The 13,014-nt window shown below is 49.2% G+C and overlaps 2 protein-coding genes across 10 annotated transcripts in view; both read right to left on the bottom strand.

Moving 5' to 3' along the window:
* Positions 1-820: 820 nt before the first annotated feature.
* On the bottom strand, positions 821-3,104 carry LOC101062240 (piggyBac transposable element-derived protein 4-like). The gene is made up of 2 exons (XM_011605225.2): positions 1,268-3,104; positions 821-1,118 (listed from the first exon to the last, which is right to left on the bottom strand). The coding sequence occupies exons 1-2, from the start codon at positions 2,993-2,995 to the stop codon at positions 975-977; spliced, it is 1,872 nt and encodes a 623-aa protein (XP_011603527.2). The 5' UTR covers positions 2,996-3,104; the 3' UTR covers positions 821-974.
* A 778-nt stretch (positions 3,105-3,882) lies between these two features.
* adam15 (ADAM metallopeptidase domain 15) overlaps positions 3,883-13,014 on the bottom strand; it is a 10,015-nt gene continuing 883 nt past the window's right edge. The window contains exons 2-24 of one of the 9 annotated variants that reach the window (XM_029838512.1): positions 12,779-12,870; positions 11,357-11,433; positions 11,205-11,283; positions 11,038-11,114; positions 10,351-10,579; positions 10,216-10,281; positions 9,797-9,868; positions 9,546-9,715; positions 9,382-9,466; positions 9,165-9,313; positions 8,841-9,018; positions 8,666-8,758; positions 8,397-8,592; positions 8,204-8,312; positions 7,934-8,123; positions 7,752-7,829; positions 7,568-7,679; positions 7,116-7,269; positions 6,916-7,024; positions 6,616-6,687; positions 5,028-5,093; positions 4,657-4,802; positions 3,883-4,581 (exon numbers count right to left, since the gene is read on the bottom strand). In XM_029838512.1, the coding sequence (XP_029694372.1) occupies positions 4,518-4,581; positions 4,657-4,802; positions 5,028-5,093; positions 6,616-6,687; positions 6,916-7,024; positions 7,116-7,269; positions 7,568-7,679; positions 7,752-7,829; positions 7,934-8,123; positions 8,204-8,312; positions 8,397-8,592; positions 8,666-8,758; positions 8,841-9,018; positions 9,165-9,313; positions 9,382-9,466; positions 9,546-9,715; positions 9,797-9,868; positions 10,216-10,281; positions 10,351-10,579; positions 11,038-11,114; positions 11,205-11,283; positions 11,357-11,433; positions 12,779-12,870 (2,663 nt within the window). In that variant the 3' untranslated portion in view covers positions 3,883-4,517. Of the gene's footprint in view, positions 4,582-4,656; positions 4,803-5,027; positions 5,094-6,320; positions 6,370-6,615; positions 6,688-6,915; positions 7,025-7,115; positions 7,270-7,567; positions 7,680-7,751; positions 7,830-7,933; positions 8,124-8,203; positions 8,313-8,396; positions 8,593-8,665; positions 8,759-8,840; positions 9,019-9,164; positions 9,314-9,381; positions 9,467-9,545; positions 9,716-9,796; positions 9,869-10,215; positions 10,282-10,350; positions 10,580-11,037; positions 11,115-11,204; positions 11,284-11,356; positions 11,434-12,778; positions 12,871-13,014 lie in introns of those variants that run through there. The other 8 variants (XR_003888922.1, XM_029838513.1, XM_029838518.1 and 5 more) reach the window with 8 other exon arrangements.

Below are 13,014 nucleotides of genomic sequence, written 5' to 3'. Positions count from 1 at the left end.
TATGGAGACTGCATCATCTATGCTCCTGTTGCTGCGGTAGGCAAACTGGTGTGGATCGAGTGTGGTTGGGAGGCAGTCCTTCAGGTGAGCCAGGACCAGTCGCTCGAAGCACTTCATAATGATGGGGGTGAGTGCTACCGGGCGGTAGTCATTGAGGCAGGTTGGTCTGGAATGCTTCGGGACTGGGACGATAGTTGTGGCCTTGAAGCAAGACGGGACCACTGCATGGGCGAGGGACAGATTGAAGATGTCCGTAAAAATCCCGGCGAGCTGTTCTTCGCATGCCCTGAGCACACGTCCAGGGATGCCATCAGGACCAGCAGCCTTGCGTGGATTGATCCGGCTGAGGGCTGTGTAGACGGCGGTAGATGATAGTGTGATGGGTTGGTGGTCTGCTGGGAGAGGGGTCCTAGTGGCAGTGTCCTTGTCGTCCTTTTCGAAGCGAGCATAGAAGGTATTAAGCTCGTTCAGGAAGGTGGTGTCCATGACTGTGGGGCTGGAGTTGTTGGGTTTGTAGTCGGTGATGGCCTGGATGCCTTGCCACATACGCCTGGGGTCAGAGCTGGAAAAGTGACCCTCAATCTTGCGTTTGTAGGTGTGCTTGGCCTTTTTGATGCCCCTCCTCAGGTTAGCCCTGGCTGTGCTGTAGGCCTGGGCTTCTCCTGATCTGAAGGCAGTGTTGCGCACCTTCAGCAGGAGCCGCACCTCCTTGTTCATCCATGGCTTCTGATTAGGTCACATTTATAACTTATTATTTAAAACATAATAAAGAAAATCAATTAAAATCAAGATATGAGCGGAAACAAATTTACAAGTGAAGCAAGGTTTTTCAAAACTACTGACTTTTATTTCTATGAACTTGAAATTTAACCCATACAGGTGCACAACACAAGCTGAACACATGAACACAGAGTAAACATATCAGTCAAGACAACACATCAGCCCCAGTGAACACATGGCCTTTGGCCACGAGCCTATACAACACACGAGGGGCAGAGCTTTACTGTGTGTGTGTTGCAGATATACTTTTTGCACTTGATGCATGTGTATTGTGTTTTCCTGTCCATCTTAGGGCCGCACACTTCGCACCGCTTCTTCTTGTTGCTGGTGTTCACAACCTAGAATAATGAAAAGATCAGGGATTTTACTAACACCTCTCTCTCTCTCTCTCTCTCTCTCTCTCACACACACACACACACACACACACACACACACACACACAAGACATGAGTGCCAGACATGTACTGCAACAGCGTCACACACTTACTTCAGGCTCTGCAGATTGTGGTTCTGTGGGTTGGGTGGACAGGGCACCAGCATTCTCCTTCTGAATCCTCCTCACCATGGCCGCAGAGGCTGGGGTTCTGGGGATATGTTTTCTTCTCTCGATTTGTGGTCTCACCAACTCCTTTCCCAGATCCTCAAGAAAGAGCCGTCTTTTCTGGAGCTTCACTCCTTTCCACTCTGGGTTCAGTGCCATCCAAATGACAAAGGCATTGTACGCTGAGATGTCCAACATGTCAAAGAATATCACCAGGGGCCAGCGTAGAGTCCTCCATTTGCAGCTGTAGGCCGTCACCAGCTTGTCCATGTTGTCCACCCCTCCTTTTGTGGCATTATAATCCATGATGATCTCTGGTTTGTGATGTTCCTGGTCACACATTCTTCCATCCCTGTGCAGTGTACTCATGAGTACCACATTCTTGCCTTTCTTTGGCACGTAGGACACCAGGGATGTGTCAGCCGTGTATGCAAACTTGGATGACTTGACAGGCCTGTTCTTTGAAGTTAGCAGTTGAGGTGGGAGCTCTGACCTGTTTTTCCTTATTGTTCCCACAATGGTCAGCTTCCTCTTCAGGAGCTCCTGTCCCAGTTTGTGCGAGGTAAAAAAACTGTCGCATGTGATGTTGTGTCCACTGAGTCCCTGAGACATGTCGAGGACAACTCTCATTCCTTGGTTCTTCTCGGGGGCTCCTCCATCAGGTTTCCCTGTGGAGACCTGTAAGTTCCAAGCATATGAGGAAGTGGCATCACAGGCAGCCCAGATCTTTATACCATACTTTGCAGGTTTAGATGGTAAATACTGCCGAAAGGGGCAGTGGCCTCTAAATGGCATCAGCTGTCCATCAATGGTGACATTTGGCCCAGGGTTGTACAGCAGGGGGAGGCGGCGCACCCACTTGTCCCACACGGTCCTGATGGCAGCTAGTTTGTCTCTCTGCCGTCGAGCTGGTCTGTCATCTCGGTTGTCAAAGCGCATAATCCTGGAAATGATGTGAAAGTTTTCCAGAGACATTGTTGCACGGAAAATTTCCCTGCCAGTTTCTGCATCCCACAGGGATTCTGCGGATTCCCCTTTGGACCTGAAAACTCCAGCAAGGATGAGAACTCCGAAGTAAGCGTGTAATTGGGTTTGGTCCATTTCCTTCCACCTCTCTCCAAAAACACGTCTTCCTTCTAAATTAGTGCAGTCAAGAATAATTTCCTGGATGGAATCTGGGATGAAAAGCTCAAAAGACGACTTGATGTCCTGTGTGTGAGTAACTGCCATCCGTGTTGGCCCTGGCTGCATCCTGATCACATTGGCAGCCTTGTGGGGGGGCCCTTTTCTTGGCCGAGAAGACCATTCGATTTCAGAATTTTTTGACATCCATATTTCCCCACCATGCTGACTGGCTTGTTCTGGTCCTGGGGCTGGCTGCTGACGGCCTGGTCCTGGGGCTCGTCTTTGTTTTGGAACTGGCTGATGCTCAATCTCATCATCTTCAGAGTCACTGTCAGACTCTGAATTTTCAGAAATGTGATCCTCAAATTCTGAAACCTCTTCTTCTACATCATCACCCAAAACTTCTCTATCTTCCAAAATCGATTCCAGGGCCCTCTGCGCAGAGTTCCTTTTGGCCATCTTGATCGGTTGTGACAGTAAACCACAGTGGCAAAGCTGTTGTGTTTCTGCACCCGCGGTTCCCAGACAATGTTGCAACATTGTCAACATTGTCTGCTCTCATTTTCTCGCACATTTGACCCTCTGATGTTCTGTGTACCTACACTCTGTCCTCCTCCTGTCTAGGCCTGCTGTGTGTGTGTGGGTGCGTGCGTGCGTGCGTGTGTGTGTGGTACACAGAACATGAAAAAAATTCAAAACCAAGCACAAGTTTTTTTGCTGAATTAGCGATTTGAGCAAAATAAATCTTGGGAACAGCCGTTAGAATTCAGCTAACAACTGCCAGAGTTCATAATCAATGACCAACTCAGGATTTGGCCGTGCTGAAGTATTCAGTAGTATCATTCAGCTTTATTCATTCGTCCTCTGCACCAACGTTCCAGCCACACTTCCATTTTGCAGAACTTCAGTTAAACAGTCATTCAGGGATGCAGAACCTGGGGCAGCAGTACTCTGGTGACGCAGTACCTAGATCTTTTTCTCGGTTTGACTTACATTAAAGTTCAACGTAAGCAGTGACGGTAATATTTCCAGTAAATACATCTAGAAATACTACACCCTGTCAGAAAAAAGATGGTCGTTTAGAATTTTTAAATGTGATAAAAGCTAAGACCAGAGCACAGAAGTCCCAGAACTGACCAGATTCTGCAGGACCCTGAGCAGCACCTCTATAATGCTTCTGCAACATCTGGAACAACAGAACCACAGAACCACAGCAGGAGCAACTGTTGTTCCTCAGAATCTTCAGTCTGAAGCATCTGGAGAAACATTCATGCAGATTGATGCAGTATGGCGACGTCATGACATGCCTGTGGAGGTATTGCACCGCTCCAGAGTGATGACCGGAGACAGGAGATTTCAAACTCTAATGTTCTGTGTAAGAAAAAGAACCATCCGACGTGCTTTAGGTGGAAATTTAGTAAATAAGTGAGAATAAATTACCTGGTTTTTGGATGTTTTTATTCTTCAGTTTGTGAAGGAACCCCTTTTTCCTAAAGCTCCTGAACACATCACTGCTCAGGAGCCGGATCAACGACTATTTTCAGACCTTCCCACTGGTTCTGGACCTGTGGCACCAGAGCCTCAACTCCAAAGCCTTCAGCAGAGATGTTTTATTCAAGCTTGAATATGGACTGTGAACTTTTCTGACAAAGAAACTTGTAACAGGCAGCAAAAACGAGACACAAGGCAGAAAATGAACCGATGGATCAGTGAGATCGGTCCGTCAGGGTTTGGTTGTGTGTGGGGGATCGACACCAGAACTTCATTTCCTTGTTGGTGCATCCTGACTTTCAAAGGTTCCAGAGTATAAAAATAAAAATCTGCTCCAGCATTCGTGGAGGAAGAGGAAACGCAAAATTTAGTCAATGTCCCCAACATTTAGAAGTTTTTGTTTGAGACTCATAAATCCTTGTTAACATTTAAAAAGGTGCAGCTGGTCTCCATGACAACCCAACGTAAAAAATATCCACCACGTCCTCATCTGGTCAAAAAGGCACCAGCGTTCACTCCACACACGATGACGAACTTGGTCCCACCTTCATTATCTTTTAACGATTAGCTGACTCTTGAGCTAAACGAAAGACTTGTCCACTTTCCAAGGGTTGTTGGGACGAATGGGAGGGACGGGAGGACGTCTGTGGACAGGTAGAGCAGATTTGACATAAAAACAGCCCAGATTTTCTCAAACCCCGGATAATAAACGGTCGTACCTGATGGGAGCAGCAGAGGCCACAGCCTGGAGGGATGGTTTGGTGGTGGGGTGGCTGGGGCCAGGTGGGACGTGGGGGTGGGACAGTGGAGGCAGTTGGCAGGGCTTAATGGGCACCACAGGTCTGGGTTGAGATGGTTGAGACAACTGAAAGGTGAAATCAAAAGTGTTAGCAAAAATATCATCTGTGTGTGTGTGTGTGTGTGTGTGTGTGCATGTGAGATGGAGACTGTGTGTATGTCCATACACGTGTTGTCTCGAGCTTTCATCATAAACTAAAACTCACTGTAGAAAAGGCTATTTAGCTATTTTTACATGCAAAGCACATGTAAGCTACATGCTAATGGAGGCCAAAACGTGGCTGTGCTGTACCTGTGCAGGTTTGACAGGATCAGGGGGGAGGGGCTTGGTGGGTGGAGCTGGTCGAGTCACCAGCAGCTGCAGTTAGTCCCAGTTTTATGAGAAGAGGCAGAATGCTATTAGCTTTCCTGTTATCTTGACATGTTTCCTTCCACAGTAAACATGAAGCAACAGAACATGCTAACGACAATCACAGCACTTCCGCTGCGCTGTCCTGTCCATAAGGAAGCCATGCAGCGGTTAGCAAGTATGCTGTTAGCGCCAAGCTAGCTCCACCTCAGAGGCGAGTTCGTCAACTGAAGCCATTGGCGGTTGGCCAATAGAAGGCGACTAATTATAATTAAAGAGTGTTTAAATTCACACGTCCTACACAAAACCTAAAGGCTAATTTTCAGAGTGTGAGTGTGAGAGAGAACTCAGCCAGTCAATGACAATAAGTTAACGTGAACAGGAATTTATCCAACCTGCAGCCTGAAGATGATGGTTTAGATCCAGTGTGTCATGTCAGAGGAGCAAATGTGGCGACTGGAGGGTGTTTTGGTGGGTTTGTGCAGCTGTGGAGGACAAACCTTTCACCCTGTTTACACCAGATTGTTGCTTTTTGCTTCTTTATCGATTTTGTTTTGCAATGGTCAGAAGCTGCCAAGCTTTAATCCTGGGGCGTTTTAATTAGAAGCTGCTGTTAACAATATGGTGGAGTTGGTTGCCGTAATAACAGTGACGTTAACATGTCTGTTGTTTAAAATGCTGGGAGAGATATCACAGGGGCCGGGCCAAGATGGAAGGACATTCTAAAAAAATTTAAAATAAAACAAATCTAAAAAATAGACATTTCCCACGTATTATATAATCATGTTTACTGATTTGGTCTATGTGTTATGTTATTTGCTATAGTTAATTGTTTCCAATTTGGTTCAAAACATGCAACAAAATTTATATGAACCTATTAATACATACTGATATCATTAACTAATGATTAGTTTAGTTAAATGACCCGTATTCACTCCTTTACATTCAATAGTTTTGGGATGTTATTGAAACCAAGCTGAGGTCATACCCCCTCCTACCAGCAGGGGGCACTGCGACCCGATACAACCACACAACACTGGTCAGCTACACGTGGGAGGAGTCAGCCTTGTGTTAGGTCACAGAGGTGCACGTTAACCACATAAAGACAACAAAGATACCTATTTGGAATGAAATAGCAAAGCCAAATAGCAAAATCCACCTTCATCTGTGCTTTGTCATAAAGGCTGACTCCACTCACACTGCTATGAACAGGATGGGTCCGGGTCAGAACCGTACCTGAGCACAGGGATCGGGGGGAAGAGGCTTGGTGGGGGGGGGCAGGATGCTGTTTAACAGAAATCAAAGTAAACAGATGTGCACATGCACAGCGCTTTACCCTTCGTTTAGTGTCACAACATTCACACGTCTGACACCAGAAACACAAATGGCAAGAATTTAAACGGACCCTCACAGAACTGATCCCCGAATCAGAACCAAGAAAAAAAAAAACTGCTCCTGACTGGACTTCAGAGGACGCAAGTCCGGATCAGCACAACGGTACACACAACACACAGACCTCAGCACACTTTACCTGTGGAGGGGGGGTTAGGGCGGGGTCAGGGGGGAGTGGCTTAGTGGGAGGAGCAGGTCTTTGGTGAACCTGCTGGAGAGAAAGAGGATGCAGATGCAGCATAACAGCAGGCATGCAAAGGAGGAGCAGGCCAGGAGACGCATGAAAGCAACACTTCCTGTTTCTTTCACAATAAAACCACATGGAAAATGTGGAATAAAACCAATGATTACAGGCATCTTTGACTCAACCCTCTAAAACAGGAACGGCTGCTGGTGGGTGGAGTCAGGACCTGGGGTTGGGTGTAGTTGCTATGGTTACCTCTTTATGCGGTGGGCTCAGTGCAATGTCTGTGGGTGGGTTCAGGTGGTATCGCAGAGGGTGCACCTGTTCTCCATTTCTACCGTCTGCTCGCTGCCCTGATGCCGTTCTGACAGGAAGGGCAAATAAGTGATTAACACACACGCACGCACACACACACACACACACACACACACACAGATGTGCAGTGTGTGCGTTACCGGTTGTGTCGTCTGCTTTTGTGCATCAGACTGTTGGCTGTGATGAAGGCGAGCTGCCGTCGGACTCGAGGGAGCCGAAGGACGAGGAAGAACAGGACGAGAGGAAGGACCAGGAAGAAGATGACGAGCAGAGCCGCTCGGACTGGGTCCGACTCTGGAGAGAGGGCGCATTCACACAAGTTGTGCGGTTAGACACATGCAAGATGAAACACGTTTTATTATGGTTAATAAATGTTTTATTATGGTTAATAAATGTTTTATTATCGTTAATAAATGTTTTATCGTCGTCAATAACTGCCCAAATCAAAACACACAGAACATTTACACAATTTTAAACTGAATCAGCCGCAGGGCCCAAACCAGACACAGCCTGAACACACACACACACACACACACACACACACACACACACACACACACACACACACACACACACACACACACACACACACCTGCAGCTGCTGTGGCCGGCCCACTGTCCACGCTGCCTCCCAGACCCGAGGACCTGCAGTCAGGTGGAGCCCAGCCCACATCACAGTGACAGTTCCTGTTACTGTTACACACCTGAAAGAGTCAGGAACAATCAACCAATCAGAATGCTGCGCTGGCGGGGCCAGGACGGATGAAGTCACTCACCCCGTGATGGTGACACTTGCTGCGACAGTCGTCCACCCCAAACACCGACACGTCCGTGCACTTCTGGTCCAGACAGGCCTGAAACACAGACACACCCGTCATGTCCAACTGTCAATCACTTGGCTTTACTTTGCTTTCTGCGTCTCTTCTCTTGTTTGCAAGTCTGCAGAGGTGCTACCCACTTTTCCAGGGCCACAGGTGGTACCCTGGGCTACCGTGGCCGGGTCAGAGACGTCGTCAGCCAAGTGGAAGAAGGTTCCTCTGCAGACCAGGCTGGTGTGGTTGAAGGTGGTGGTGAGGATCTCTGCATTAGTGCCCAGCAGAGGGCGCTCTCTTCCTCCCCGGCACTGGATCCTCCCACAGTGAACGTCCCTGTAAGGCAGCCAGCAGAGCCGTGATCTGTCTGTGTCCGCGTCCTCCCTGCATCGCCTGTAAACAGTCTGCACACTCACGCAGCTGCACAGGGGATGTAGGAGCCATTAGTCAGCTGACCGCAGTTGCCGTATTTGTTTCCTTGTTTGTTGACTGATGAAAAGCAGACATCTGGAGCGCTGGTGGCATCTGCAGACACGGAGAGCGTAACTGGTTTGAGACCAGTCATCAGGTGGTGGGCCACAATTACCATTTGACACGGGTGGAACTTACTGGGGCCCCACAACATTTGGCACTGCGTGTTCATGTTGGCACAGACGCCCCCGTGGCAGAAGGAGGTGCTGCTCTGGCAGGGTTCTCCGTTCTGGAGAAAGACGTTGGGGGGGCAGTGCGGGGAGGTGCCTGTGCAGAACTCGGGGAGGTCACATTCACCGAGAGGCTGACGACACACTGAGCCCGCCAGACGCAACTGGGGGAGGAAAGGAGGAGGGTGAGACACTGAAGTGAAGTCGACCTCAGCAGGAGGCGCGAGGAGCTCCAACCTTGCAGTTGTGACAGCAGATCCCGTCAGAGGAGCACTGCGCTCCAGGAACCAGCTGACAGGTGGAGGCGTTACAGCACGGGTCCTTGCAGTCCTGAGCAATCAGAGAGCAGCGTCATGACAACAGTCCGCCACACCTGTCGGTGGCACACAGTTGCTTTTCACAGGTGAGTCACCTGTATCAGGCCGCAGTCGCACTGCTCTCCCTTCTCCACGTACAGGTTCCCACAGCGCGGCCCCCCCAGCAGGCGCTCTGGCCGGGGCATGTTGAACAGACACATCCCGCCGCCGTGCAGCAGGCTGACGGACAAATCTGCGGCACTGCAGCTGCTGAACTGCTGACCCGGCAGGAATCTGAGGGAGGCGGCAGGTCACATGGTCACATGGTCACATGGCTTCAACCATAAGCGGCGGCGTGCTCCTCCTGCACCAGCGCTGCGACGCCAACGTTCATAAAGGGAACATAGACTCAGCTCTGGCCTGGCTGCTCGGATACTGACCCGGTCGACGGCTCCATGATGCATCCTCCAAGACGCGGCTCGTTCTGACAGGCGCAGCGGCGCTCAGCGGTGTCGTGACTCATCCCCAGGTTGTGGCCAAGCTCATGGGCGATGGTCGAGGCCACGCCTAACACGCTGACCAGGTGGTCCTGGCGGAATCGTCTTGTCGTTATCAAAGCGGCTCGACTGTTCCTCCCAGTTAAACACACCCACTCACCACACTGACGCCACCGGAGCGGTCTCTGGAGCACATGGACGACTGGGACGCCATCCCCACCGTGGTGCCGTCGAAAGACCCCCCCCTGCGGGAACCAAAGGATGAACTGATGGGAGAAAGGGCAACATCTGAAATCCTATTATTGATGGCGGTGGTGCTCCTACATGATGAGCTGGGCGTTGTCATGGCGAAATCGGGGTAGCAGGTCTCTGGTTCGCCATTCCAGGAAGTTGTTGAGGGTGCTCGTGGGGTTCTTCTCCACGCTGATCTTATCCTGGTCACTCCAGATCTCCATACCAGTCAACGCCACACGCACATTCAGGGGACGGTAGTACTGGAACACAGAGGAAAGGTGGCTCTTCCTCTGTGGTGGGAACAGCTTAATGGGAGGCGTGGCCTCTCTGTGTGCACTCACCCAGTCGACCTGATTGGCCACATCCAGCAAGCGGTAAATTATGGTTTTGTTGTTCCTCTGAAAATTCAGAAACTGAAGAAAACACATGATTAGAAACACATTTACGCCTGTAATTGCACCGCTCGGTGGGGCATTTCAAGTCCCTCACTTTGAGCCAAGAATACACCTGAAAGGAAGGAGCTGGGGCTGGTTGCTAACATAAAGCAGACATATATGCTAACCAGCCACCAGGAGCCCACCCAGTACTGTTCCTTCATGCTTTGAAAGCTCTTTTTTAGCTCCATCTTAACATTGTGGGTAACCAAGGATGCAACCCCCTGGTGAGGTTGGGACCCGTTTGAAAAAATGTAAATAAAGAAATTGTTGATATTTGTGAGGAGATCATTTTTGTTGGCATTAGCAGTGGTGCTTTCACTGACCTCCTGGTGATCAGCCACCAGCACCAGCTCAATGTACTTGGTCTCAGACAGGATGTCTCGTTTACTCTGAAACACAGAAAAGACATGAAATCTCTGTGGGTGAAGTGCATCATGGTAGTTGGAGTCCTAGCTCACCCTGCGCATGTGTGAGGAGCTGTGGATGGGTGGGACAGCGGCGTGAGAGACCCCACAGCTTCTGGCTCCATTGCCCTCAGAAGTGTCTGTGGAGAACAGAAGGTGGAGGTCTTGGTCTGACCCTCCTCCACTCCCACCTCCTACTTCCCCCACGTCTTCCTGTGGGTGGTTATAGTCCTCCAGAGGCTGCACCTCAAAGGCCAGGGAGGAGTTAATGGTGACCACGCCGCTGAAAGAGGAAACTACAGATGAGACAATCAAACCGGGAGCAGTGGGTCGTTCCCAGTCTGAAACTAAGAGAAATTAGCTTGTTACTTAACATCACAAGAATGAATCAGCAGTGATTTGATCACATTTATATTTTCCCATCAACTTCCTGTAACCTCCTACCATCATGTGATCAACCTGATCCTAAACTCAATGCAGCAGATTCCTCACTCCTCCTCACCAGTGCACCACATGGGAGCCTTCCTCCTCCTCCTCACCCTAAACCTCCTCCTCTTCCTCTCTTCCCTTTCCTCCCCCTCACCCAACACAAGGATGATCTCATGACAGATTAAAGGCATCTCTCCCTTTCCCTTTCAATTTGTTTCAGATTTACACAAATCCAGCAGGATATTGTGATAATGACGAAGGTGACCTGGATGGGATGTTTTCTGACGGTACACACACAATCAGGTGACTTACCGAAGTCCAGAGCAGGTACTGACAGCCACTCTGGATTCAGGAAATCCAAGCACACTGCCATGGTAATAACAGTGGGTCTGCTCACACACACACACACAGACACACACACACATTACAGCTAGAAGAGTGGGAGGTGGTGGCTGATGGCGGTGCAGTGACTGACTCACCACAGGACCTGCCCTCACAGACACTCCTGTACCGTTGGGCAGATAATAGAAGATATTTGGGGGGTTGGGCAGCAGGTCACTGTGAAGAGACGACAGCTTGTACGACACTGTTCACCTGTGCGACGCATTGGGGAAGGCTCAGGTAAACTCACCGATTCTTCTCCAGGTTCAGGATGAACAGGCGTCCGGAGACTTCCAGTCCACACTGCAGCCTGTCAGGGTGACCGTCCTGTTAGAGCAGAAGCACAAGCTCATATATGCACCGAAGAAAACGTGCCAATATTCCCTTAGACACACTTCTGAGTTTACAGGCTAGTGATACTATCACCCGTGATGTCACATTGAGCACACAGGCTTCTGAATGATGACTTAACACCTAAGTTTTACTTCAGAGGTGCAGTGTGAACGCATCCATGTCTGTTTCACCTCCTCTTTCTGGCACTTTAGGAAGAGGGTGGGGCTAAGCACATCCGTTATCCAATCAGGGAGTTTTCCTGCTTGTTCATAGCGCTGCCGTTTGAAGAGAAGCCACTTCCTGACAGATGCTGCTGGCTTTCTCTACAGGAAGAGAGAGTGATTGTGTGTTCTGGTCCCTGCGACATGATGAGGTTTTTTGGGCATTTTGATTGGTCCCCACATCCTCAAAGGTCTGTTTGAGGGTTAAGAACTGGTTTTATGGTTAAGGTTAGATTTGAGGAAGCATTACACCTATTATAGTCCTCACAAAGATAGAAGCACAGTGGGGTTTGTGTCAGGCTGAGAACAATGTGACAACATTTTAAGAGCACAGCTCTGGTTTTTGGATAATGGATGGATGATGGATGGAAGGATGACGTGGGATCCAGCCAGTTTGGTGATATTTCAGGGCAAGTTTTCCTTTAAATGAGAATAAATCCCATCTGGAGCTTGTTTGTTTTCTCCACCCTGACTGGGCGTTGTGCTGGGGTCAAGTCATTGTGAGGCAGGAAGGAGGGGTGACTCATGTTCACTGCAGCCGGGCGGGTCCGAATCAGAACCAGAATACTGACATCCCTCAGTGGTCCCTGATCTGGCGTCAGTCAAAAGTAATCAACCATCGACTTGAATAAACTGATGCTGGTGAACGAATCTGGTGCACCCCTCAGACTGTAGGTCTCCTGGCGGGGGGAGGTGGGGAAAGGACAGCAGGAAATGATCTCAGAGCTTCTGTTAGCTGCACAGGAAGTGTTCTCACCACTGCAATAATGTTCTCCCACACACTGGATCCTCCCCCAGTTTTTGCTGGTTATCTACTAACATCAACAAGCATTAAACCCTCTACAAAAATAAAAGCATGGAGATTTGTGATCACTGGGCTGTTTGGAACTCAGGTAAAAGACACAAAGCAGAATTTAGTCAAACTTTCTTCCTGTTGATCATCTTAGTCAAAAACCATTCATCTCTAAATCTGTTAGCATACTGCTGTTAGCCACACATTAACACTGATACTGTTAGCTTCCAAATTAGCCTCATGATAGATTGTCGCTCGTGTCACAAGGATCTGTTACATGGAAATATACATCCGCTGAACACGACATCATCATCAAGTGTCTGACCTGCAGCGCCTCCATTAGGCTCCTCTTCTGTCTGTTTATGACCGCAAAGGGACGAGTCCTGTCCAGCAGAGGGCGCCGCCATTTGTCCACACCTGAGGACAAATGGGGTAAATTGGGAAAATTGAGAATTCAATTTTTCATGGGCTGGGGTGCCCCTGAGCAAGGCACCCAATCCCCACTCCTCCCAGCTTGCATGTTGACTGGAGAGTAAAGCTTAAGGTTAAAAGCAGAAGTGA

The sequence above is a fragment of the Takifugu rubripes genome, chromosome 7, assembly GCF_901000725.2.
Source record: "Takifugu rubripes chromosome 7, fTakRub1.2, whole genome shotgun sequence".
Taxonomy (NCBI): domain Eukaryota; kingdom Metazoa; phylum Chordata; class Actinopteri; order Tetraodontiformes; family Tetraodontidae; genus Takifugu; species Takifugu rubripes.
Note: the sequence above shows the minus strand (reverse complement) of the source record. Positions and strands in the feature narration are given on the sequence as shown.

Excerpts from the sequence above, each read along its gene's own strand:
- LOC101062240 (XM_011605225.2), bottom strand. The coding sequence starts at position 2,995 with ATGTTGACAATGTTGCAACATTGTCTGGGAACCGCGGGTGCAGAAACA. Across the intron at positions 1,119-1,267 it reads CACAATCTGCAGAGCCTGAA|GTTGTGAACACCAGCAACAA; the intron begins GTAAGTGTGTGA and ends TCATTATTCTAG.